General features: G+C 33.7%; 2 protein-coding genes and 1 pseudogene across 3 annotated transcripts; 2 read left to right on the top strand and 1 right to left on the bottom strand.

Annotated features, from left to right (window-relative positions):
- The first annotated feature begins 312 nt into the window (after positions 1 to 312).
- Positions 313 to 4,092, top strand: LOC143559167 (putative lipid phosphate phosphatase 4). The gene is made up of 7 exons (XM_077047836.1): positions 313 to 537; positions 1,076 to 1,163; positions 1,912 to 2,021; positions 2,111 to 2,201; positions 2,836 to 3,024; positions 3,122 to 3,181; positions 3,886 to 4,092. The coding sequence occupies exons 1-7, from the start codon at positions 313 to 315 to the stop codon at positions 3,978 to 3,980; spliced, it is 858 nt and encodes a 285-aa protein (XP_076903951.1). The 3' UTR covers positions 3,981 to 4,092.
- Positions 4,093 to 9,635: 5,543 nt separating this feature from the next.
- LOC143559166 (TPR repeat-containing thioredoxin TDX-like) lies at positions 9,636 to 14,224 on the bottom strand (annotated as a pseudogene). Its single transcript, XR_013139891.1, has 10 exons — positions 14,101 to 14,224; positions 14,003 to 14,036; positions 12,936 to 13,037; positions 12,750 to 12,837; positions 12,257 to 12,337; positions 11,948 to 12,012; positions 11,192 to 11,332; positions 10,931 to 11,047; positions 10,721 to 10,748; positions 9,636 to 10,152 (listed from the first exon to the last, which is right to left on the bottom strand). The product of XR_013139891.1 is annotated as a TPR repeat-containing thioredoxin TDX-like (transcript).
- Positions 14,225 to 16,285: 2,061 nt separating this feature from the next.
- Positions 16,286 to 19,483, top strand: LOC143559165 (ycf20-like protein). Its single transcript, XM_077047834.1, has 3 exons — positions 16,286 to 16,371; positions 17,730 to 17,896; positions 18,920 to 19,483. Exons 2-3 carry the CDS (start codon positions 17,733 to 17,735, stop codon positions 19,383 to 19,385), a joined length of 630 nt encoding a protein of 209 aa, XP_076903949.1. The 5' UTR covers positions 16,286 to 16,371; positions 17,730 to 17,732; the 3' UTR covers positions 19,386 to 19,483.
- Positions 19,484 to 27,566: the final 8,083 nt, after the last annotated feature.

Raw genomic sequence — 27,566 nt, 5'->3', positions numbered from 1 at the left:
ATGTACACGAATGTGTCAATGAAATAAATAATTGACAAAAAAAAACCTTGGCATGCTAATTTTTTTTTAGCATACTCCCAAATATTTTTATATGTTTAAACCCACTACTTCTGTAATAGACAGACCTTACCACCTAACCATGTCGCGTTGATTCTGAAAACTAACATCAATTTAAACAATGCAAAACGTCAATTAGGTATAACAACATAACATAAAGTTCCGATTATATGAACAAAGCGCGATACATATTTTACGCTACATTAACAACTTCTTATTCGTAGAATTGTATGTTCCATAGGTTAAATCGTAATAATGTCAGAGAGACATACGGGTAACGGAGCTCACACCATTAACTCCCATGGCACACAAGTCTTAAAGGAGCATGCGCACGATTGGGCGGTCCTTTTGCTCCTAGTATTAACTGATGTTTTGCTTAACATGATCGAACCTTTCCATCGCTATGTTGGAGAAGATATGATGACCGACATGAAATACCCGTTCTATGAAAAAGACACAATTCCTGTGTGGGCAGTTCCGGTATGAGCATTCTTCTTCCTGCTTTTGTGAGTCTCTTGTAATGAGCCGTGTTTTGTATTGGGTCGTGTTTGTCCTCTCTAGTTCCTTGCTTGCCGAGTTTTTTTTTTTAAATAATTATTTTCGTTTAAAAGTTTTAAGACATGAAAGATCACAATAAAAGACGAGATTAGAGAACATATATATAGTCATATGACAAAATTTCAAGAATTTTTGTAGGTTGTTATCAATGGGAGGCGATGCTGTAAAAATCCTGACAAGACGCTGATTAATCCCTGATTAATCGTTAGTCTCTACTCCCACCGACTTGTCGCCGATTAATCCTCATATGTCCAAAATCAGTCATACTTAAAAATTTTAACATAAAATTTGGAATATATATGCATATTTGAAAATTTACATATAAATTCTAATTCTATTAATCCTGATTAATCTCTACTAATCCTGATTAATCGCTAGTTCCTACCTCCACTGCTCGACTAACGCCTAACAATTTCTACAACAATAATGGGAGGTGACACTAAGTTCTTTCTTTATATAGTTCTATGCAGGGATATTACCAATTATGATATTCTTCTTTTATTACAAGAAGAGAAAGGATGTTTATGATGTGCATAATGCTGTGCTTGGTGAGTACTTTTACCTTTCTTTTGATTTAGCTATAACTATAGATGCACAAAAAAACCTGATCCCGGAAAAAATCCTGGAATCGGGTTTTTTTTATAGCCAGACTTTTACTACCTGACCCTACCTGTAGGGTACGTACGGATAGGGTATGCATTTCAATATCAAAACTCGTACCCAGAACTGGACCCGATTTGTGCTCGGTAACCCGAAAACCGAAACCGTTTTCATACCCGAAACCGGGGTTTTCCAATTTTAAAATGCCCGATCTATACCCGAAAAATACCCCAAAAAGTACAGCCCCCTTTAAAACCCAATCAGCACTCAAAAAACTCAAAAAAAAAAACGAAAATAGGGATTTTCAAATACCCGGTTTTTAGAATGTCCGGTTCTATACCTGACCCATACCCGATGCATAGGGTATGGTTTTTAGAGACAATATCATGACTCGAACCGACCCGGGTATGGCCAACCGATTTTCCAATACCCGTCATACCTGGAACCAGGTATTTTAAAAACCTGATTTATGCACCTCTAGCTATAACCATAATGTTTCTTGAATGATGCTATAACTACTAAATCATAAAAACTTGTGTTTTCATAAAACACAATGTAAGACAATGTGTTTTTTAAAAAAACTATGATGTATAACAAGTTGTGTTTTCTTTAGAACAAGATAACTATTATTACATCAAATATATGCATAGAGATGGCAATTGAATAACAAATATTTGCTTGTGGATTGAAATTCAGGTCTTTTATACGCACTTTTGATAACGGCTGTCATTACTGATTCGATAAAAGATGCCACTGGTCGACCGAGACCAAATTTCTATTACAGATGTTTTCCGGATGGTAAAGCGGTATGAATGTTTAATGCAAGCAAAATGCATATATGCATTTCCAACTTGAATATGTTTATTTTCTAATGAAATGTGACATCTATATATAGGTATTTGGTGATGCTGGAGATGTATTATGCCATGGAGAGAGACTTATAATAAAAGAAGGATATAAAAGCTTCCCTAGCGGGCATACTTCATGTACACTTTCAAATGATCTTCTCATTATTACTTTAAGCTAAGCAGGGGTGTGCAAGAAACTGAAGAAACCGATCCGAACCCTAAAAATCGAAAAAAACCGAACCGAAACAAAAGCTGACGATTTTAGTTCTATGTTTTTGTAAAAACCGAAATAACGGTTCGGTTTTGGGTTTGCATGTAACAAAAATCGAAAAAACCGACTGAATCATATTTCTAGTTTTTTTTTATCTTTTTAGGTTTTATTTTAACTAATTTATAAAAATTCAATAAATATGTAACTCAGTAAACTTTTGGCCAAATGTATAATTAATAGTCTATTAGTTAACAATTAACACAATTATTTCTACCTAAATTCATTATTTTCAACAAACTTCCTTTTCGGCCTAAAATTTTCAAGGCTCAAATGGCAAAAACCGAAAAAAATCGAAACCAAGACAAAAACCAAAAAGTGGAAATCTAAAAACCGAAACTGAACATTCTTAAAATTCCAAAAACCGAAGTTTCGTTTTTCGGATTGGTTTTAGTCCAAAACTGCACCGAACCGCACCACGCACACCCCTGAATTTATGATTGATAGCTTTTAACGAGTAGAATTGCACTACAAACTTATGGATATGACTAATAATAAATGCAGGGTCATTTGCTGGTCTTGGCTTCCTAGCTTGGTATTTATGTGGAAAACTTAAAGCCTTTAACAACAAGGGTCATGCCCATAACCTATGTATAGTCGTGTTACCATATCTTTTCGCCGCACTAGTTGGAGTGAGTCGTGTAGATGACTATTGGCATCACTGGACAGACGTGTTTACCGGAGCAGTTATAGGTTTTCGTCTCATAGTTGATTCGAATATCATAATGCAAAAGTTTGATTAACTCTTTTTGCCAAAATGTTGATTGAATTGTATCTTCTATATTTGTAGGAACGACCGTTTCTGCATTCTGCTACTTACAATTCTTCCCATTTCCAAATCACGAAAATGGTAACATGTTATAATAGCTAGGGTTGTAAAAGAACCAAACGTTCAGTGAACAGTTTGTGAACCGTTCAACGGGAAGTTTGTTTATGTTCACTCGTTTAATAAGTGAATAAACATAAACAATAAACTTTGTTTGATTAGTTAAACAAACGAGCATGAACAGAGCCCCCGTTCGTTGAAGTTCATGAACGCTTGTTCATGTTCGTCTGTATATGTTGTTCACGAAGGTGATTTTTACATTTATTTATTTTATCTAAATATTTTATATTCTTTTAATTATTACCCCTAACATAAAATAGAAAACCATATTCTTACATTGTTTTTGGGTTATTTTCATTTTCTTTCTTATTATTCATATTGATGAATACATTGAATATTGATCTCAATCTCTAAGATCCGTCAATTTTATTTGTGTTCGTTTGTGTTTGTGAACCGTTCGTGAACACATTCATTTCCTTAATGAGCGAACACGAACATAAATCTTGTTCAGTAAGTGTTCATGAACCGTTCGTGAATACATTATTTCCTTAACAAACAAACATGAACAAGGTCTTGTTCATGTTCGTTTGGTTCGTTTACAGCCCTAATAATAACATATGTTTTTATTTTCGCTTTAGAATCCATTTTTAGTATCTTGTGTCCAACTATACACTTATGCTTTTAATCATACACGAATGACCAATGACCAGTTTGACTTGAATACGTAGGCTGGGCGCCACATGCGTATATCACAATGATGGAAATGGAACGATCCCGCGAATTAGAAGGTGCAAATGCACGTTATTCTGATTTAGAAGCTTAAGAAGGGGAGAGGAGACATGAATCCTTCCTTAATGGAGATCTTATATGCGCCAGATAGCTTAATACGCATCTACATATAAAAATATACTCGGGGTAACAGTTTTTTAGGGATTCATTGTGATGTATAGCGTCTATTTGAACTTCCTACACATATTGTTGAGATTTTCTTTCATGAACACTATTCATCACTATCACTATGTATTTTGTTCATATATTTGGGATTTTCCCCTAAAATGAAAAAATATATATTTAGGGAAATTCAAAACACAAAAACAATTATGACCAATATTTTGGATCATTTGTTTTATTATACAAGCATACTTTTTTGATAGTGTTAGGGTTTTTGAAGGCTTTGGGCAGGTTTTGGGTTTAGGTTTAAACGGGAGACGAAGAGAACATGACGGGTCACATTGATTTCTTGTTCATTAAGCTATTAAACATAGTTTTATGTTGTTATGTAATTATAATCTTGGTTGTTTGTAAATAAGAAAACCCTAGTTGTAGTTCGTGGATGTATGTCATCTGATGGGATTGAACCATATTAAAGTTCTTGTGTCGTTTATATTTTATGACATGATATATTATGCAGAACATGTATTCATTATTGTTAATATAATATACTATTTTATAGAACCATTCGATATATGATATTTTTGGCAAACTTGGTTACAGAAATTTAAACAAAAAGGCTTTAAAAGAATTTTATAAATAATAGAATCATATTAAAACTTGATGTCTTGTAAATTAATATGTTTAAACAAGACCACAAAGAGTAACTATAAAATCATATTTAAAGGTTTTAAAAGAATTTTAAATAATAGAATCATATTAAAACTTGATGTCTTGTAAATTAATATGTTTAAATGAGACCACAAAGAGTAACTATAAAATCATATTTGATTTCCTATCTGACATGATATCTGTCCACATGAAATAATGAAAATCATAAAATTGGTTGAATCATATTTATTATGTGAATGAATCAAATCAAGTAAAAGTTAAGAGGTAAATTTGTGGTTTTTAATTTTTTGTGTTTACTATTTACTTTCCATCACTATTCCCACATTTTTAATTTAATTGTGTGTACATATGTGTGTATTATTAAAAAATAAATTAAAAAAAAACTATTAGAAGTAGGATGCGGGTAGTTACAAAACACTAAATTATTGAAGAACACAGTTAGCCATAAAGTTTAATTATCTTTTTACCAGTGTTTATATTTTTTTTTTCCAATTTAATACTTATACTATATACAAATATATATGTGCATGTTATTTACATAAAAGTAAAACAATCAAACTATTTTGTTCATATTATTTTTTCTATAAATTTTAGACGTTTCATGTGTGGTTCTATGTGGAAACGAAATTTGTTTACTTCTTTAAATTTTAGAAAAAATAATTAAATATTGCATTTCAATCTTTTTTTTTTTGTATATTTACAAACATAAAGCATAAAATTACATTTGGTTTTGTAATTGACTTGATTCATCAATATAGAGAAAAAAAAACATACGTAATTCGACTTCTACATATGTATAACTATGGTTGTAAAAAAAACTAATAACTTATTGGTCTAGTGATATGGTGTTCTTCTCACAAATATGAGGTTTCACAGGTTCATATTCTTGCAAATGTAAGGTAAAAGTAAATAAAAATATAGTTGTGGTTGCAAAAAATGTGTGAAAAGAATAATATTGCAATCCTAACAACTATGATTTGGAAGAAAATGAGTGATGGTTTGTGTGATAGAGAGTACAAGTCAAGTGTCCTTGTATAAAATGAACAATATCTTAAGATCATCTAAAACTTATGATGGTATAGAAATTGTACAAAGCTAACAACTATGGTTTGAACCTTTCAAAACCAAGTCATTGTACCCTATAAAACCACCCTTCTCCTGACCCGGATCCCATGGTTTTTGTACCCACCTTCTTTTGTGTGAACCATAGGACCACTACACATGTAACCTACCCGCCCTTCGCCTTTCGAGTAATTACCGATTACACCCTAAAGTTCTCGTTAATTCATTGTTTACGTTTAAGTCGTTTGGGTTTTTGATTTATAAAGGATATTTGTTTAGACGTGGTAGATGCCATGTGATTCGGTTTAGGGGTGTGTAACTGTGTATAAAACCGAAAAAATAAAAGAACCGGTGTGTAACTATGTATAAAATCGAAAAACTAAAAGAACCCAGCTGGAAAAACCGAACCAAAACAAAAATCGGCTGTTTGGTTTTATGCTTTTGTAAAAAAACAAACTCGTGGTTCGGTTTTGGTTTTGCATGTGATGTAAATCGAAAAAACGAAACGAATTTCTAAATTTTTATTTTTTATTTTTTGTTGTGAGTAATTTATAAGAATATATTAAAAGGAAAGTTAATGATATTTTAGCTAAAATGTATAACAATCAATTAGTTATTAATTAATAACATCATTTAGGCCTCCATTATATTCGGACAAATTTAATTTTTCGGCTCAAAATTTTCAAGATTAAATGGCAAAACCGAAACGAAAACCAAATCGAAGCTCCAAAACCCGAAACCAAACAATTTTCAAACATAGTTCACGTTAATTCATTGTTTACGTTTAGTCGTCTGTTTGGATTTAAGATAAATACTTTTTTTAGAGGCGGTAGAGATTGTATGATTCGATTCTATTTGTCTTACATTAGTTTCTTAAACATATATAAAATGAATCATGAACATGAGTTTATAAGAAGTTAAAATACCAAAATAGGGATAACAAGTTTTGTTTAAAAGTTAAATTGTTCTAATCTACAACTGTTACCAACTTCATTATGATCATCTATGGAGGGTTTGGGGTTTAGTTGATCTTTTGACCTACTAAACATTTTATTAACAAGGATATATACCATTGTCGTTTTCTTATAGTTTAACTTTAGCTAAAATGTTTTAATTATGTCACGGATGGGTTCTTTGTCACACGAAAATCTAAAATTTGATAATATGGTGTTATTATCAACCTCGTGAGGCTAGGATAAAAGTATTATAAATATACATATTTAATAATTAATAGCAATTTGTCGGTTAGACTTTAGCCACAAAAGTTTGATAAGTATACTTTTTGCCCTTATCAACTTTAATTACAAACTTTAGTTTATTGGACTTTTATCATAAAAGTTTCACATGTGTATTTTTTAGCCCTCCAACTTTAGTTTCACAATTTTACTTTTTGACCACTCAACTTTGATAATAACACTTTTGCCCTTTCAACTTACATTGTTTTCACTTTTTAACCCCTCTATTTTATTAATAAAACTTTTGTCACAAAACTTTTATCTAGTAAACACATATAACACATTTTAGAATTATAGAAATACATACAATACAAGTGTGGTTTATTTAACATTCAAGAAACCTCTAGAACCTGTCATTTATGTTGTCCTCTACCATGGTGGCCTATAAATACACAAACTTGGGTGAGTTATTTTTTAAGTATACTCAAAATATTATTCTTTCGATATAAGTGAAGGTTTTAGCATTCAATTTGTGCTTTGATAAGTTCAAATACAAGTTTATGCATAAAACATCTCTTTTTTCATGATCTATCTACTTGTTACTTATTAGTTATATCCTATGATGAAGAACGAGAGGCCGGATAAAAGATTTAGACTAATGAAATGGGTTGAAGTGTCACGATGGTGTTGCTGACAGAGGATAGAGAGCACATATGACGAAGGTGCGATTCTATTGTGCATCTTTTTACTTTGTGCTCTCTATCGTTCTGTCATCATCGCATGCCTTCTTTCCTCTATTTCATTTTTCTTTATCAAAACCGTGTTTTCTGAGGTGATTATAAAGCTTTTGTGTTTTATATATATATATATATATATATATATATATATATATATTTCTAGGAATTTGATATTTAATGTAGGGAAGATAATTGGTCAGGTACAGAACGAGTTTTGGTAATCTCAGTTTCATACCCACGAGCATCCACATGATTACCCATCAGGTTAGCATGTATACCCGTTGAGATGCCCACTACCTGAAACATGATCTTAAATTATCAATAAAGACATATGCGTTATATCATTTATATAATTTTAATAAGTTCAAATTTTCAACACCTTTAACATACTATTTTTTATATCCTATACCATTATAGGTGTGTTTGATTTCGATTATGGTAAACGAGAATGAATCATAGAATATCTTTCACCTAATATCACATCCGTCACAAGTTCCTAAAAACTTCTAAAACCGATCATATGCATTGTACATATACCAAACACTTCATGTATTTAATTTTCATGTCGGGTTCGGGTTCGATTATTATCCATATATCAAAGGCTAACACACTTTACTATAGAAACTTTTCATAACCGCTTGTTTTAGTTTTCATGTTTTTCTCCTCAATCGCACTTTAGGAGGCTTACGACAGTGGAGTTCTTGGTAATGTCGTTAACGAACGGCCATCGCAAGCCCAAACTCGAGTCTACATCATAGCTCATTTGATAGATGAATTCAAGCCCATTCTCGACCTTCTATTGGAGCGAACTTATATAAATAGGTTTGAGCCACTTAACGAGCTTAATTATCTTTAAAAGCTTGAACAAGCCTACTCTTTATGTATATACTTTTAATACATATTAAAAATATGTTATACTTAAAAATATTTATATTATACTTGAACGAGCCTACTTTTAATACATATTTATGTATATTATTTATGTTATACTTAAAAATAATATATACGTAAATAAAATAGTTATATATATAAAAATAATATATACGTAAATAATATATAAGCCAAGCCAACCAACTTTTGTGCTACAAAAATTGTTCACGAGGCGAGCTTATACTCAGGAGGTAGATCTTGAAACAAGTTAGGCCCGAGTTCAAGCTCCCATAATTTGTATGACACGCACTTAAATTTAGACGGGTACGTCTTAACTCGTTCACGAGACGAGTTCAAATTCCATATGTTTTAAAGGTACACTTTTGATAGTAGCTGAAACAATAATAATGCTGCCAAGATTATTTTTCTCTTTAATTTGTATAGAAAAATAACTATGAGACTTGATTCAATATATATACTAGTTTTTAAAAGATATGCTTGCAGTTTGATATTAAAGTTGTTTTCAAACCCTTTTTAGGTTCCTTCAGACATCAACATTATACTTTTCGTAAAAAAAATAACGATCACACATATTAAAGGGGTGTGTTTACATAAATGAAATTCGTAAGTTAATTCATAGTCTAAAACGCAATCCTAAACATTTCAGAGCGAACCCACGTACCCGTTTAGCTAAACTAACTTGGGTCGGTTATAATGTAGCAAAATAATCGAAACCAATTTGGAACTGGTTAAAACCAAACCAAACCAAACCATGATAAAGAAAAAAAAACAGTTAAAAACCGAAACCGTTTTAAAACCAAAACAATCTTTCGACTTGAAAACCGGTTTGTTAGAAATCGTTTTTGACTTTTGTTTAAAAAAAATATAAATAAATAAAAAAAAAACTGGTTTACAATACTTAAAATAATTGGTTAAATATAGATTTCAAACTGTGATGCGCAAACCATGCTCCAGATTCGTTATCACGACCATTAGCACCCAAGGAATCGTGTTCCAGGTTCGTGTTCATGACCATTAGCACCCCTAAAATCAAAATTGTGGAATACGTAAAAATCACAAACTGCCCGACCAATCAGACCGGCCAAGCGTTTACTCAGTTTGGGTCAAACGATGCAAAGGATACACAAGTCAACATAGCCTATGTTCCGACCCAACACACATCCACGACAGTATTTAACTATTTATCCACAACCTCATCGAAACACATTTTTTAAAACAAAATGCTGAAAAGAAGATAGCTCATGAAGCATACTTGGCGATTTTCGTTTCAAGTGAAGATTTATCGGCCCCAACAACCTTGTCAATTTCCTTTCCGTTTTTAGTAAAAAAGAACGTGGGCACGCTGCTACGTTCCACTTTGTAGCCACATCGCTCGCTTCATCAATGTCAATTTTCAAGAACAACGTTTTAGGGTACTTAGCCGCCAGGTCTGTGTAGACAGGAGCTATGAAGCGGCAGGGCCCGCACCATGTAGCCGTGAAGTACAAAATGGCTAGTTGGTTTGACTTTGATGAAGTGGTCAACCTTGTTTCCAACTCTTTAGCTTTGTGAATGGCAATTACTTCACCTAAACATAAACATATAAACAAATAACAGAAGTAAACAAGATTGTATTTGTAACAAATCAATTTTTATTACTTTTTACATATTTATTATATATTGTTCCAATTTTTTATTAAGCTCGTTTAGGCACGCAAGCCTAATCTAACTCGTGTATGAAGTTGTCTTAAGCTCGGTTATCAAACGAGTTCCAATTCAACCTTGAGCTCGGCTCAAGCTTGTTTTAAGCTCGGATCGACTCAAGCTTCTAGCTGGTCGATATCAAGTAGCTCACGAGCGGCTCGCCTATTCACGCCCCTGGTCGCAAGTCACCAGGCGTGTATTTTTAAAGCACGCAAATCCTCCTTTTACTTTATTTAATAAATTATATTATTATTGAGAAAGAATGTCTAAGTCTTTAAGATCAACCCAACCCGCCCGCATACTACGTTACGACCCGTCACCCAACCCTTACCAGAAAGGTTGGGGCAGAATAACGGGGAATATATAGCGCATAACAGAGTGCTTTTTTAATCTTATACTAATCATGTTGGTATATCGTTTAATAGCATGAGCATAAAAGTGAAATCACATACCGTATGTTTGAGTTGAAGCCTTCACGGGCTGCATTAAAAAAAATTATACGTGAGCCTCAAATAAAACGTGTTTTAAGTTTTTAACTTAATTAGAACTGTTAAAATCAGAAAATGGTAAATTTACTGATCATGGAGATGTTAAATTTTTGTTAAAATCATAAATCAAAGAATAAAAACTATGAACTTCCAAATTTACAAATAATAACATGCCTCGGTTTCAGCTTGTGCCTTTTGCTTTCCATGATCAGTTGCTTTAGTTTTCTTCTCTCTCCTTAATCGTTCATACTTCCTCCGATGCTCTTTGATCTTGTGGACATTAGGTTCAATCTGAAACAGGGTTAATAAAGGTAAAAGAATAACAATACCAAAAGTTGTTTTTCAACTTATCTACCTAAAAAATGAGTCAACTAGGGTCAAATTTTGAATATATGTATCGAAGATTAAAAAATGGGCTGAGAACAAAAAAAGCACCTTTTTCAGAGTTGAACCGATTTCCTCATCATGATCTATATTCGATGCTAAGCCCAAATCATGAGCCGCTTCTTCCCAAAGGCCAAGCATCGCCCTTGCCAGTCCACGCATTTTATACCCTTTTGACGAGTCAGCGTTGATCTAAAAATTCAAAGGATGAAAGATTGAGTTGTTTAGAAACAAAATTTACACACTCAAATTGTTTAGCAGCCGACTTTAAATTAGGCACAAAAGGAGACTTGGGTTTTCTTTTTTCTGTTATAAAAGGTATTTTAGTCATTATAAAAATTTTAACAGTTGGAGAACATTGGACTGAGTTTGTAATGTCCAGAAAACTATGTATCGAATCCATAATACGGGCATACCACAGGAACCATCCGTATTGGTGGCGGTGTTGTGGGTCCCACAAAAAACACAGGCTTTTTATTGTTTATTGTAAAGGGTATTCTAGTCATTTTAAAAAAATTAACAACCAAGAGACATTTTGTTACAGATTGTAGCAAAAAAGTAGCATGCCATTAATTTATTGTATATGTATATGTGCATATACCAGATTATCTTTGTAAACATGTAAATCAATATTTATTTAATGAATATTTCTTTTCAGATATTTTCACATATGTGATGGTGAAATAGCAAATTTTACAAATAAAATCAGGTAAAATGAAGCTGGTTGCTAAAATAAGGAAAAATATAAAATTCATTTCAATAGCATGCAGTGAGCTAACCATTATTATCTAAGGTGTAAAGACAAACCTTTAACGCTGCATCAGCATCTCGAATTGCAGCATTTGGTTTTTTGAGTTTCACAAATACACTAGCTGCAATTATGTAAAAAAGACGAAAATATAAATAACCAAATGAAAACTCAAAAGCAGGACAGTTAGATTTGGGTAACTGCATGTGTGTGTAAATCGTAATAATTATAGAAATAAACAATTTTAGGAGTTGAACAAATAAGATTTTGATCTTAACTTCCTGATTATTTAGGGGAACAATAATCAGTTTGAAAACACAGATCCAAATACCGCTTAATTAATCTTTTATTACACAAATGAGAAATACCTCTTGTGGCATACAATATAGCCGAGCTTGGATTTAGTGTTATAGCTTCAGTTAGGTGATATTTGGCTTCATCCAGATTACCTGCGGCATAATGTTTTTTCAAAGAACAGTAGACGGATTAAATTAAAATAAATAAAAACATCAGCATATTAAAGGTAGCAATTCTGACCCGTTTACTTAATAACAGGATGCATTTGACCTCATGTGGGACAACACACTTAGCTAAAAGAAGAACAGGTTGAAATGCATAAAAAACTGTTTTAATCAAAGATTCAGATTATTATCATTATAATACTGTCATAACTCAAAATTTACGCATAAATTAACTTTTAAGAAAAAAGAGTTTGTGAGTCAACAGTCAAGACAACCAGATCCCAATTGTTTCGACGCGTACTAAAAACTGACCCGTTTCAAAATTCAAGCTGAACCCCTTTTGACCCGCTACCCTACCCACCTGTCCCATTTTTCCACCTAAGCAATTTACAGAACATACCTTCAGAGATTGCCTCAAGAGCCTTTGACTTCAAATTTTGTGCAAGATCACGGCTTTCATCAGTAACTTCAATCGAGGGATCTCCCATCTAAAACCAAAGGTAAATATTTGATAACAATAGTAAGAAAAAGGGAACACTTGTATAACGGTAGTTGACCAGGTCAAAGCGCATCAACTTTTTACCACCTTTTGTGGAGGGTCATCATCAGGTTTTACAACATCAGAATCATCCAAATCCAGGTCAGACTCAACAATATCCTCGTTGGCCGTGTGTCTATTTTCAGCACCCTTCATTTTTTGGTAACATCAAGAAAAACACATTAAAAACATATCTTTAAAAATTGTGAAAGGTAAGCAAGCAAATAAAATTGCATCAAAAGAATCAAGGGTTATTTGTTTTAACAAAATCAATAAATGGACATCTTAATCGCATATTTTTAAATAAACATAATTTAAAACGCATATAAATTAACTAATCAATAATAAACAACTTGACCCCAAGCCGAGTCCGAGCTTGAATAACAAACTCACCAACCAAGCTCGAGCTTTACAAGATGAGCTCGAAACAAGCCGAGCTCGAACTCAAGCTCTCATAAGTCAATACAAGCTGATCTTGAGCCTAGTTGAGGTCGTTCTCGGCTCGTTTACACCCCTAGCCCATGCTTGGCTCATTTATTATTTATTAATTAACTAATTATATACACTTTTTTAATTATCTTTAAATATTTTGAGAAAAACCTTAAACAAGCCTAAAGTTAAAAATACACATAAAAGCATCCTAACACATCGAAGTACAAAAGAGTTCAAACTTAAAAATAACTTGTTAAGGCTCGACGAGCCAAAACTATCTTCCCATACAAGCCTCTAAGCTCGAGTTTAATAACTAAACAACCTTTATTTTTGGCTCGAGCTCAAGCTCAATAGTTTTTTATCAATCCAAGCTCAATAGCTTTTTATCGATCCAAGCTCAAGTAGCTCGCAAGCGACTTTGCTCGACCTTTTGAAAAAGAGCTTGAAAAATAATTTTTTATTATCATTATTATTAAAAAAGCTCAGCTTTGAAAAAAGAGCTTGAAAAATAATTTATTATTATTATTATTACTACTATTATTAAAAAGAGCTCATCTTTGAAAAAAGAGCTTTAAACTTTAAACGAGGTGAGCGTTAAAACGAGCCAAACTCGAGCCTAATCAAGCTCGTGCTCGGCTCGATCACATCATTAAATACAATTAAGTGAAAATTAGAAAGCTCACCGATTTTGCCGCTGGTGGAATTTTGGCTCCGAGACTGGAAACCAACAATTAAATAATAATAATAATAATAAGTAGGTTTAGATAAGTAATAATTATACCTTTGCAGGAAGGTTTTGAAGAACCGTAGTGATGGTTTATGGAGGATTGAAGGGTCCGATTGGCAGTTTTCGACGAACAACTTTAGTTCCTCAAGTTTGGAATCATCCATCGGTTTTGTTTGCTGTGTTTTTAATTAAAATTTGCAGCTTGATTAGTGATGAGTTTATGAACGAGTTTTGGAGAACCTTCCAGTTGCTGTGTGTATTTTATAGGAGCGTAAATGAGCTGAGACGCTCGAGAAACTATTCATGATTCGGGATTGGTTCGTGAAAAAAAGCTTATTGAGGTGAGTTTAAACGAGTTTGAGCTCGAGCTTGAGCATAAATGGATGTTCGTTTAGTAATCCAGCTCAAGGTTTACTTATGAAGCTCGAGCCGGCTCGCAAATCTAGGTGAGCCTTTTATTTATTTATAGTTTAGAATATATATATATATATATATTATCTATATAGAGTAAAAGAGGTGGCAGGTGTCACAAATTTTAGTTTTCTGTTTTAGGCAATATTTTCATAACCGGATCGAGCAGCGAGCCGGGCAGACGACCGGTTCACCAGTTCAACCGGTCGGACAGGCCGAATTACGGATGAGCTCAGGATGGTAACGGTACCGACCATTACCGATCCCGAAATTCGGAAATAGTTGGTACCGGTACCGGTACCGAAATGTTCGGTTCGGTATCGGTTCGGCACCGGTACGGTACCGATATTTCGTGAAAAATTCATAAAATACCTGAAAAATTCGGAAAATACCAGTACCGTACTGATACCGAAAACTCAAAATTTGATACCGATTCGGTACCGACGATACCTACCGGTACCAATCGGTATCTGTACCGAAAATGCTCATCCCTAGGCTGAACGACTTTGGTCAAAAAATGACGGGTATGGCTGGAAAAAGATTTTTCAAGAAAATAATATATTTTTACACAGTATACCGGTTCAACCGGTCGGACTGGTTGAACCGATTCGGACCGGCCGGTTATCTGGGAGCCGAGCGAACTATGTTAAACCGGACCAGTCGGTGGGCCGAATCCTGGTCGGAGTCTGCTCCGGTTTTTACAACGTTGGTTTTAGGTTATAGATAAATTATTTGGGATGCTAACCAATGGATAAATTATTCGGGATGCTAAATTACTTGGTCTGGTAGGGATGAGCTCAGTATCGTACCGGTATCGGTACCGAAAATCCCGATCCCGAAAATCGTAAAAATTTTGGTACCGGTACCGATACGGTACCGGTATTTAAGGTAAAATTCAGGAAATACCGGTAACGGTACCGTACCGGTCCCGAAAATCAAAACCTTGGTACCGGTATCAGTATCATACCAATTTTTGCTCATCTCTAAGTTAATGTTCTATTTGTTGAAACATTTATGGGTAGGTTGCAAGTTCGAATTCGATTTCGAACAGGTTGTGTCTTCTGTTTTTTACTTAATATTACATGTGTATTTGTTTTGTTATTCGGTATACCCAATTTTTATAATTCCTTTGTTTATTTTAAAGGAAGCCATATACACATGAATATTTTATATTATAATTATTAGTAAGAACGGTTATAATTATAATTTGTTAACGTTTTATGTCTATGACTCGGGTATTATCGACCGAATAAATGTCTTTTTAAGTACTTTAATATTTTATATATTAATCAACCGAACCCACATTAGTGCATCTAGTATGGCTGTTCAAAAAGCTCGCAGCTCGATAAAAGCTAGCTCAAAAAACTTGATTTGAAACGATATGAGCCGAGCCGGCTTCTTTTTGTAACCGAACCGAGCCGATCTCGACTAAGCTTAGCTTTGCTTGTCTTGTTCTTAGACTCATTTAGAGGTGGCAAAACAATCTGGTTAACCGAAACGGTTTAAAACCTTAGGATTGGAACCAGTTTGTAATTTTCTCCACCAAACCGGTTTCAAAATGGCTAACCAGACCAAAACCGGTCAAAACCCGAACCAAAACTGATCGTAACACTGTCAAGAAAACGGTTTCAAATTGAACGAAACCGATCATAAACCGGTACTTTTAACTTTTGTTAACCAAACCTATTTTGAGTTCTCAACCGGTTTGTGCAACTCTAGGCTCGTTTAACTTCGAGCTTGAACCCACGCTAGCTTGTTTTTTGTGCTCACTCATACTCACTCTCAGTCATTCTGTTCTGCAAATCACTATCGGCGATTGACTCAAATATACGACCGCCTCAACCGTACTAATCCGCCTTCTGTACGGACACCGTCGACTCCTGCAATTGGGCTTGTTTCGTTCCACAAGATCAGGTAGTAATAATAATAATAATAATAATCGGACTTATCTCTTTCAATTCTATAACCTATACGAACATCATAATGTGATAATGTATATACACTGTTACATCTTCGTGGTTATATTATCTCATTATTAGCTTATTATTATTATTAATATGTGTGCCAGTAGCTGTGTTTATACTTTATACCTGTTCCGCATTCTGAAACCCTAATTTTAGTTAATTACTCAGTACTCAAAGTTCCGTAATCTTGGCTATCGGAACCTTGATTAGGGGCTTGCACAGTTCGGTTATTAGCCTCAACCAAAAACTGAAACGGAAGTCATATGTTAATCTATTTTACTAACCAATTGGTTTTCAGTTAATCGGTATGGTTTATTCAGTTAGCTTGTCGGTTTTCGGTTCGGTTAATAACCAAAATCAAACTTAGGCTAAAACTTTGCGTAGAAATACATGAAGTGGAGGTATAAAACATAAAATATGTGAAATGGAGGTATAGCAGCTATAAATATATGAAAATATGAATGGTTCGGTTAATAACCAAAACCAAACTTAGGCTAAAGTTTTGCGGTGAAATACATGAAATGGAGGTATAAAACATGAAATACATGAATTGGAGCCTTGGAGGTACAACAACTAGAAATATATGAAAATATGAATGGCTCTGTTAATAACAAAAACCAAACTTAGGCTAAAAGTTTTGCAATGAAATACATGAAATGAGGGTATAAATACATGAAATGGAGGTATAACTGCTTAAAATATGTGAAAATATGAATGGTTCGGTTAATAACCAAAACCAAACACATGCTAAAGTTTTGCATAGAAATACATGAAGTGGAGGTATAAATACATGAAATGGGGGTATAACAGCTAGAAATATGTGAAAATATGAATGGTTCGGTTAATAACCAAAACCAAACTTAGGCTAAAGTCTTGCGTTGAAATACATGAAATGGAGCCATGGAGGTATAAAATCTAGAAATATATGAACATATGATTATATGAATGGTTCGTTTCGGTTGATTTCGGTTAACTTTGGTTTGGTTTCATCAGTTTTTGGATCGGTTGATTTCGGTTAATCATGGTTACAAAAAAGAACCGATAACCGATTTATAGTTAATTCGGTTTTTGGTTAACTTCGGTTTGGTTTCATCAGTTTTCGGTTTGGTTGATTTCGGTTAACCATGGTTACAAAAAGAACTGATAACCGATTTTCTGTTAATTCGGTTTTTGGTTAATTTTGGTTTGGTTTCGTCAGTTTTCGGATTCGGATAACAGCTCGGTTATTGGTCACCCCTAGACTGCGAATAAACGGAGTTGACTTTTGAAACTACTCATCAACTGAGACTTGATTTGTTGTTTAGACAGTCGATGGCTTGTGGATTTCAAATTTTGGCGTTGAAGTGTTATTCGTTGTCAACGGTTGTGAATGAAAGCGATGAACGTGTCATTGTTAAGGAGAGTTCGGATTCAGTAAAGCACTGGAAAGATAAACATAGTTTGTTCACAGGGGTATCGGCTTTCAGAAGCAAAAGGTAACTAACTACTGAATAAATTAATGATTACTATACTGTTGTATCATCTAGTTGAGTAAGTATATAGCTGTAGAATATGGTTAAGTGATTCATAATCTGTTTGGTTCCTGGTTAGAATGGTGCATTTGGTGTTATAGTAATATAGTGCATTTTAAAATTTTTTTAAAATATTTATAGTATTTTAGTTTGCAGTGTCTGTAAGTATGCTTTCTTCTCTATCTGTGTTCACTAGAATGCTTTGGTATAGTTTTTCTTTTGCCATTTTTTGTGTTAGTTATGTTTTAGTTGTTTATATATAATGCTACAAATACTGTATCAAATTACTGAAAATCTTGCATATGTTATATGAATCGAATTGAGGCGTTATTGCTAAAATAAAAATAAAAAACTCACACAAAAGTTCTCACAGTTTGGAAGCAGGGTCATCCCAAAAGTCAAAAGACACTATTTCTGTTTAATGAATTAAACCTTGACTCCTTATCGGCTAGTCCCTATAATATAGTTATTCCTTATTCTTCAACTTGTTTTATCAAGAAACTATGAAAAAGAAACTAATTACTCTAATAAAAAAGACTCTGTCTTAACCCTCTTAATTTCAACATGTGCCCGGACGTCCCTTGCTTGCTTTGATCAACACCAGTAAACCTAATCTATTCGTGATTCCGTGTTCTAAAACGTGCTATCCAGCACTAGGCAGCTAAATGACCTTTTAATGCTTCATAGCCTGAGTGATTTATTTGATTTTTTTTTCCTTTATATATGCATATAATTATTAAAATTTTATTATGCTACAACTGTTTTGAATTTCAATTTCACTGTGACACGACTACTTGGAAATAGTACTTCCAAGTTGTGACATTTACTTGTTAATATGTCAATTTGGTTTATGTTTTTATCTCTAATCAGCCAAAATATTATTGAAATAATGTAATTGTTTAATCGTATATGACGCTAATCATCTATAGAAACCGAAAACATAAAGGAACAAAAGTATAAATTATAAAATACTATTTGTTGCAACAGTTTCCGGGGAATGCAACGTACGGTGGAGATGGCATTTGCTTTAAACACGGGCGGATTGCCAGGCAACGATGACCAAGAAGGCATAAACGGGGACCAACCAACGGGCCTAGGTCAAACAAGATTGGGCCGTCTAGTCAGCGCAGGCGGGAGACAGTTATTAGAAAAGCTAAACTCAGCCAGAAAAAACTTTCCCATGAAGGTATTTCTTCTCCTCCTCGGTTTCTACACCGCCAATGCACTCGCCACCATCCTCGGTCAAACTGGTGACTGGGATGTTTTAGTGGCGGGTGTGGTGGTAGCAGCAATCGAGGGCATCGGTATGCTTATGTACAAAAAATCTAATTTATCTACCACTACCGCTAGCGGTAGGAGCAAGAGATTTGAGTCCTTAATTGTGATGGTAAACTATTGGAAAGCTGGTGTTTGTTTAGGGCTCTTTGTAGATGCCTTTAAATTAGGTAGTTAATTGTTATTTTACTATATTGTAAAATGTAAAGTAACTTGCTTGTTGTAATTTGAGATATTAATAAGTGTGTTTTAGTGCTTAGGCTATGCAATTTAATTTAGGGGTGGAAGCTAACTAAGGCAGGCTTGCTAAAAGCTCGAATCAAGGTGAGCTTAAATGAGTCCGAGCCCGACCCTCCATTGGAGCTTCTTTAAATAATGCGCTTAACCCCAAGGTTTACTTCTAAAGTTTGATTACTTACAAATTGAGCTCGCTAGCTAACTGAGATCTGCTTGCTAAAAGCTCGAATCAAGTTGAGCTTATATGAGCTCAAGCCCGACCCTCCATTGGAGCTTCTTTAAAAAATGCGCTTAAGCCCAAGGTTTACTTATAATGTTCGATTGCTTAGAAATTGAACTCGTTAGCTAACTGAGATCGGCTTGCTAAAAGCTCGAATCAAGTTGAGCTTAAATGAACTCAAGCCCTACCCTCCATTGGAGCTTCTTTAATAAATGAGCTTAAGCCCAAGGCTTACTTATAAAGTTTGATTACTTGTAAATGAGCTCGTGAGCTAACTGAGATCGGCTTGCTAAAAGCTCGAATCAAGGTTTCATACCGAACTGCTTGGATACCGGTTGGAGGATTCTTCCACTTGGAAACCGTTTTTATAAACCAGTCTAGTTTGAAAAAAAAAAATTCGATCTTTGACCATATTTTACTGAACCAGACCTCTATGTTTTATTGTGGTTTATTGAAACGCATTAAAATATGGTTTATTATAGTCCTTCATGTAACGCAAATAAGATCACGTTGGATTTCATACATGCTAACAATCGTAACTGCCCAATTGAAACAAGTCAAACGGTAAAAATGAATAGCTAAACCGTCAAACTGGCATAGGTAGTTCGTCTAGCCCGCCCGCCCACCCACTCAGCCTAGTTAATTTGGTTTGGCGTTTTTCATAAACGTAGTTGGGGGCTCAGCCAAGAATATTTGTCAAAACTGACCAAGCCAAACCATAGTCACCCGAATATTATGGATCATACCCGAGGTTGGTAGACTAGGTTAATAGAGAGAGTACATTTAAGTAAATAGATATTTTAAAATGCATAATGAATGGACCGGTAACGATATAGCAAACTCAACACACAGAGGTTGGTGATGTTGTTCACTTCTTTTATCATATTTAGCATTATTAATGCATTTATCGTCTTAGTTGTGTAAATGGTATATTTTTATAATTTTTTTAAATAATTACTAGAAAGTTGAATTTAAGGTGCTAGATGATACCAACTTGTAAAATTAATTGTATTATTTTTTTATTTACTTTTATTTCTAACGTAACTATACAAAGCTGTTTTTATATATTCAGTTAATATTTATATTATTAAAAAGCATCATATGAAAAACAATTAAATAAAATATTATATTGTGTTAGTTATCTGGGCTAGCAATACAAGCCCATTACTAAACAGTCCACGTCAATTGGATTATCAATAATATATGCATGTTGTGATGTGAAGTGTGAACATGAGGCGGTTTGTGCATCGGAAGCAGTTTTTAACCCGAACCGAAATTGATTATGAAATCGATTTGGTGAAACTGGTCATGCTTCAAACCAAACTAACGGTTGGATATCAGTTTGAAACCTCTTTCAGTTGAAAACTGGTTTCAAAACCGAACTGGTATGGGCTCAAAAACCGATTTTTGCACCTGTAGTTTTATGCTGGTTCATTAAAACGTATTAAAGTGATGGTAATCATATAGACATGTGTAATTGATATTTTGCTTAAATATGAAGTATTATTTTATTATCTAAATGAAAAATTATAAACAAATTAAGTTTATATTCTCATTAACACAATACTGGGTTAGTGCTAGCCGCCTAGCCCGGTTGCTTGAGGGGAGGGGGAGGGGGTGTTATTCGGTTACTAGGGTTTCAAGTCGAACTTAAAACATTATATAACTTTGAACGGATGATTGAGACCCATCATATTTAGACTTGAAAAAATGTTATTCGAGAAAAAAAAAATGAATGACAAAAATCTCACTTTAATTAATACCTTTATTATGTTTTTAAGTGGTTGGTGGAGTTAGTTAATAAAGAGTAAATGCCTTATAAATGCAATATATTTTATTTATTTGTAAAGTATATAACATTTTGCAAACAATAAGACGTTTTTATTGAAGTGTCTTATCATGAATGTGATATTTTATTAAAGCGTGACAACTAAGAAAACAGTTATAATTTCAAGGAAATTGTAGAATGAGTAGCTACTTAGATTTTAGTTTATACCTTGAATCAAATCGAGTTAAGTTAAACGAGATAGGGTTTCATATATTGAACTTGGCTAGAATCACGGTTCTCACACTTATGTGTGTTATCTATGCTATATATAAAGAGAATCCCAAATACCTCTTAAATTTTAAGAGGTACCATTAACAATGCAAAAGATACAACACATAATGCATCAAATTATAAGATTCTATGGACATTTTTGTCTTTAGCCATATCAATACCATTAACTTCAATTTTGTTAAAAATAAGTTACAATTTTAGTCCTCTAACTTCAATCAAATTTTGTTAATTTATATAATAGTTACACCTTTACCCCTTATTATAAACAAACTACCCCTGTGATTTTTAAACGGCCATAACTTTTTCATACGTGAATATTCTTTTTAAAAAATTACACTATAAAAACGAGCATTTATACTCTTTAATTTGAGTATGTTATTGCTATAGTTTATTAATTTAAAAAAAAACTAACATGCTACATGATTACCTATTAGTACCGGCAAAAGGTCGAACAGGTTAGGCTCATGGGTCATAACGAATTAAGGTCAGAACGGGTCGATACAAAAAAAAAGATGTTTAATTTGGTTTGGTTCTCGATGGGTTCAGGTCGGAAGAGGCCAGGTCAAACGAGCTTTGGGTTAAAACGATGTTGAGTCGGAACAGGTTTCGCGTCAGAACGGGCTGGTTAAGAAGTGGTTTACTTGAAATTACTATACAATTCATCTTTGTTTCTTGATTTTCGTCACCGATTACTCACGTTCAGGCATTAGTTACGCAGATGACATTGTTTATGTGTACTAAATTGCTCGCGTCTAGACTGTGTGACGCGCTTACCGACACCGGTTACGCGTCTGATGCCACGTTAAGCACATACTATCATCGGGATATGCACGTACTGTTACAAGGAATGTACAGATATCGGTAACTTTCGTGTGTAACCCGCTACATCGCGCAGACACCTGACTAGTTTATATAAATATAATATAATCTGAATATCTGATTACAACGTGCTACAATTATAGCAGTCGTATAATTATGATGATATAAATGTATATAAATAATAGTTTAGAAAAAAATTATGGGTTGTTATAGTCCTTTCTGGAACTCAAATAAGGTCAATTTGAATTCATAAGCGCTATCGATTATTGAAACGATCGCACCTTCCAAACTGAAACAAGTCATCGGCTTGAGATTCAAACAGTAAAACCGAACTATTAAACTCTCAAACTAGTAAAATTACTTGGTCCAACTCACACGCTAAATTAATTAGTTGGGTTTTTCTTTTTTAAAAGCTGTAGTTAGCGGTTCGGTCAAGAATATTTGTCAGATTTGGCAAAACCCAACCTTAATCACCTATGATGGATCCTAGTAGAGGTCGGTATACCAGATCAACAAAGAGCACATTTAATAAAAAAGGTGTTTTAAAATACCTATTAAAACGACTAGTAACTGTATACCAAACCTCCAACAACATAGAAGTGTTGGTGATGTGTTCTCTTCTTTATTGTATTTTACATTGCAAACGCATTTATCATCTTGCTAGTTATTAAATTTATATATTAATAAATGAGAGTGTTTATAATAAAAGGATCCAATTACAATAGAAAGACAGGTAAGCAGGCAACAAGTTGCGCCCGTCACCCCGTATTGAATGGTAAAACCAATCCTACTGAAAGCTCGATGCGCTAGAAGAGTAATCTTCATCGTGTTTTTATTATTCATGATTTGGTTGATTAGGGAACACCTTCGTGCCCCTCTAAAACCGAAATTTTATTATCTCAATTGGGATCAAATTACCAAAGATCTTGAACATATTTTATTATTTATTTTTTGATTTTGGCACTTTTGTTTTTCTCGCGTCTGAAGCTGTAGAGTTATTAGCCGAGTTCAACGGATCATGCATGGTAATGTTATGACTCCATAATTAGTCAATGCAGTTTTTAAAAGATTACGTTTAGTACTTTGAAAATGGGTAGCGGCGTAGTTTTTCCGCCCCTTTGTTTAGTGTAATCACTACCATTTTTAATTATTATAATTGTTATTAGTAGTATTATATATTATTGTTATTATTATAACAATATTTTATGATTCGTCTCTTGCTAGGAGATCCATCCATATGTATCATTTAAGTAGAAAAGAAACTTATTACTTTATTTGACTATAATTACTTTTCTATTATTAAATATTATGCTTGGGGAAGAAGGATAAAAAGTAGTCCACAAAACATATTTACATATTAATGAAATGGAAGAAAAATGTTAACCATCCAAGTGCTTGTGTCTGCTTGGCATAATTCAGAATTTAATAAAAGTTAATACATTAAAAAAAAGAATATTATAATATGAATAAACATAAGGGATTTGGGGTAGTGAGTAGCGACTATTAAAAAAAACTAGTCTTTTCGTTCGGCGCGCTGCGCAGAGGCAATTGGAATCATTATGTACCCATCGCGAATTCGGTCGTTTCGGTTATGTTCATTACGGCATCGGAACTGAAAAACTGGAATAGCTTACAATACAAAAATAACATGTTTAAAATGACGTTTATACGGTTGGTAAAACCCGGGCGTTGTGGTGGCGACTCGACACGAATTCTGTCAGTCTCGGTTACCACACATTTCAAATGAAGTTTATTCGGTCGGTAAAACATTGACATCACAAATTCAATCGGTTTTGGTTACATTAGTTACAGTACCGAAACTAAAAAAAAGTTAAATATTAAAAGCAAAAAAGAAATAAAATTCATTGCAATATTCAAAAAAAATTCTTGAGAACGGCCTAAGACTGGACCCATACAAGAGAAACAAAAACAAATAAAAAAAATGGAAGAAAAGAGCCCAAAAGAAAACCAGTAGGTGATGAGATTTTAACCAGGGTGTCAACTATCACAAAGTCCTACAACTAAATTAACATCAACCAACATGCTGCGGGTGCATCATCTTCTAGTCGTACCAGATTAATTCCTTATATAGTAACATCAGGATTCTTAAAAGTAGTTGTGGCACCGACCTTTTGCTATTTATCTATAGTATAATATATGCTACGACAAAATAAATTAAATAACAAATAGTTTTGCTAAAATGAAAATAATTTCTAAAAAATGTAGGAAGTCGGAAGGCGTCACATGTCTAAAAAGATATGTCTAAAAAGATTATAGAAAACATGTTTTTTGAAAAAAAAAAAAACGCGTTGACGTATCATTGGAAAAAAGCATCAATGCATCTTATATATTCATAAACGTACCATGGTAGCCTTTTTTACGCTTTTTAAACGCGAATTTTTGAGTAAACTGGGGTTTTCGTCTATGTGATCTGTTCAAATATGCAGTTTTAATCCAACAGTTTTAAATTAGCGATTTTCGTCTTTGTGGTTTCATTTCACTTGTAATTAAACCCGAATTCATAATCTTGTTAAGTCTGGTCGTTAAACCCATCGGCGTGTCCTTCACGTGAGTAGAAACTTTGTCCTTTTTCTCCCCATATAAACCTCAGTCCTAATTCGCAACCCCCATCACGCGAGGGGCTGGGATGTACGGGAAAAAAGGCAAAACTGTCCCTCAAGGACACGCTGATGGGTTTAACAGTCAGACTTAACGAGATTAGTGAATTCGGATTTAATTGCAAGAGAAATAAAACTACATGAACGAAAATTGCAATTTTGAAATTATTGGACTAAAATATTTGATTTGAATAATCAGATGAACGAAAATCGTAGTTTACTATTTTATTTTATTAAAGCCAATCACTATATGTATGTGATTTAATAATCTACCTATATTCTAATAAAGTAAAATAAATGTGGACACTTATCATGTTTTGATTAAATCTCACAATTTTTTTTCCTCCAAAACTAATATACTCTAATATATATAATAAATCAATAATGATTCACTTTCCTTTTACACTATATTTATATAATATCTATATATTTTTATAATATAAATATTAACATATTATTTTACTATATATTTCAAAATACTTGGTGAATTTAAAAAATCAATAACAAATTATGTTTCTCAAACAAAAATTGTTTTGGGTTTTTTGTGAAACTTAAATTTGATTTTATGGTCAAAAGATGGTAAATAGATTGTTTGGTACAAGTTAACTGCATTTATGTTGAAATTTGTAACGGGTCAAAAATGAAAATTCTGCGTATTTTTAAAAGTTTAAGAATGCAAAATATATTTATCATCAAAGTTGTTATGGGTTCAAAGTGTTAACTTTAAAATGTCAAAAGTATGAAAGTTAGAAGTTTAAACATGATTCGGGTTTCAAATTTATTTTTAAGGGTATTTTTTGAAATAATCAAAAGGTTCGGGATTTGGCAAACTGACTATTGTTCCCTCAACTATTAAAATATAAGAAAAGATTGCGAACATTTTCGACGTGCCACCCCTATGCCTATCAATGCTTCTAACTTTTATCAAATTTGAAATATTTATGTCAACATTGATTTTTCCTTCAATGGTGATCAGAACGTTGTATGGGAAACACGTCATGCAAAACTATACTCAAATGAATATTCACAAAATTGAATAGGTTTACATGTTATTTTTTATGTTGTCATTATGACAAAGTCGAGAAGCCCTCTGAAACCTATCAAAATCTTTTTCATGGTGTAGCTTAGAAAAACATAGCTTTTGAAGAACATCCATTGTTACAATTAATGTTCTACTTTCCTTTGATGGGTGGTAAATTGATAAATATATCAATAAAAGTAACGCTCCTTTTGTATTTAGGCTGAGTGGTTAGAACTACTATCGTATGAGAAGCTTTATTTCCAAAATTGGTTCATAACCAAAAGTCTTTCAATTATACATATATGGCACCGAGAATGAATTTTTCAATAGAAAGAAGCATTCTCGGGTACGTTTTTGCACGAGCATTTTTTTATTAAAAAAAATCATTTTGTGATATAAATAAAATCAATTTATGTACACATTGTATAGATATAAACATAGATGTAATACATTTTTTTTATATACGCTATGTAATTATTTTTTTTACTTATAATTTTATAAGTTATATTATTCCGTGTGTGACACGGGCTCTAAAACTAGTTTATATTATTATAGTTTACTATAAAGATATATGAAGAGGTAGGTCCCAGCAGAGCCCAGTTGGACCCGCAAGACTCACCTTGAAAAGAGACGTCTGCGCATAAACCAATTGGATCCGCAGGACCACCATGCTCAGAGACGTGATGTCCTTACGCGCAGTACGCAAGCTGTTCCCGCAGGAAATGCCTCCCAATGGTGAAGTACTCCGCCTGTTCCCGCAGCTGCGGATACAAGCCATCAGGGAAGGCCACCCGCGTAGCAAGACTACACGCACAAGGCACTTAGCTCTCAATAATTCAGTTGTCACCTGAAGGAATGAGCAAAGCCGGGAGCAATCCCGCACAAAGGCGGGAGGGGGAATACTCCCGCCCAAATAAGCCAGTCCGTACGATACGGGAAGATCTTCTGTACTGTATCTGACGAGGTATGGGCAAAAGATCTGACCAAATATACGATAGCTTATTGACAACAGTATGGCGAGCAGCATGCTATTGTACTGTATGTCACTAATAGCCGCTGCCTACTCACCAACTCCTGTCATACCACGTGCATAGCCGGCAGTTGGTGGAAAAGAAATAGTACACAGCAGGCCTGGTCACTGTCAGCCGCTGCCTACCCACCAACTACCAGCATGGCACGTGCGTAGGCCACAGTTGGTAGAACATGAATACTATTCAGCCGGCCATACCTTCTTAGAAACCTACCTTCGGCTATAAATACCCCAAATGGTATGATCATCTTATCATCGTATACTATCTGGTATTACATATTATACCTGATATCTGCTCTAGCAATCTCTTAATATACATTTATATTCAAGAGCAATCTAGTCTGATTCTCACACC

Source organism: Bidens hawaiensis, unplaced genomic scaffold, assembly GCF_021521415.1.
Source record: "Bidens hawaiensis isolate Kalapana, Puna unplaced genomic scaffold, B.hawaiensis_p1.1 tig00019721_1, whole genome shotgun sequence".
In the NCBI taxonomy this organism is placed as follows: domain Eukaryota; kingdom Viridiplantae; phylum Streptophyta; class Magnoliopsida; order Asterales; family Asteraceae; genus Bidens; species Bidens hawaiensis.
Note: the sequence above shows the minus strand (reverse complement) of the source record. Positions and strands in the feature narration are given on the sequence as shown.

Excerpts from the sequence above, each read along its gene's own strand:
- LOC143559167 (XM_077047836.1), top strand. The coding sequence starts at position 313 with ATGTCAGAGAGACATACGGGTAACGGAGCTCACACCATTAACTCCCAT. Across the intron at positions 1,164-1,911 it reads TGTGCATAATGCTGTGCTTG|GTCTTTTATACGCACTTTTG; the intron begins GTGAGTACTTTT and ends ATTGAAATTCAG. Across the intron at positions 2,022-2,110 it reads GTTTTCCGGATGGTAAAGCG|GTATTTGGTGATGCTGGAGA; the intron begins GTATGAATGTTT and ends ATCTATATATAG.
- LOC143559165 (XM_077047834.1), top strand. The coding sequence starts at position 17,733 with ATGGCTTGTGGATTTCAAATTTTGGCGTTGAAGTGTTATTCGTTGTCA. Across the intron at positions 17,897-18,919 it reads TCGGCTTTCAGAAGCAAAAG|TTTCCGGGGAATGCAACGTA; the intron begins GTAACTAACTAC and ends TTGTTGCAACAG.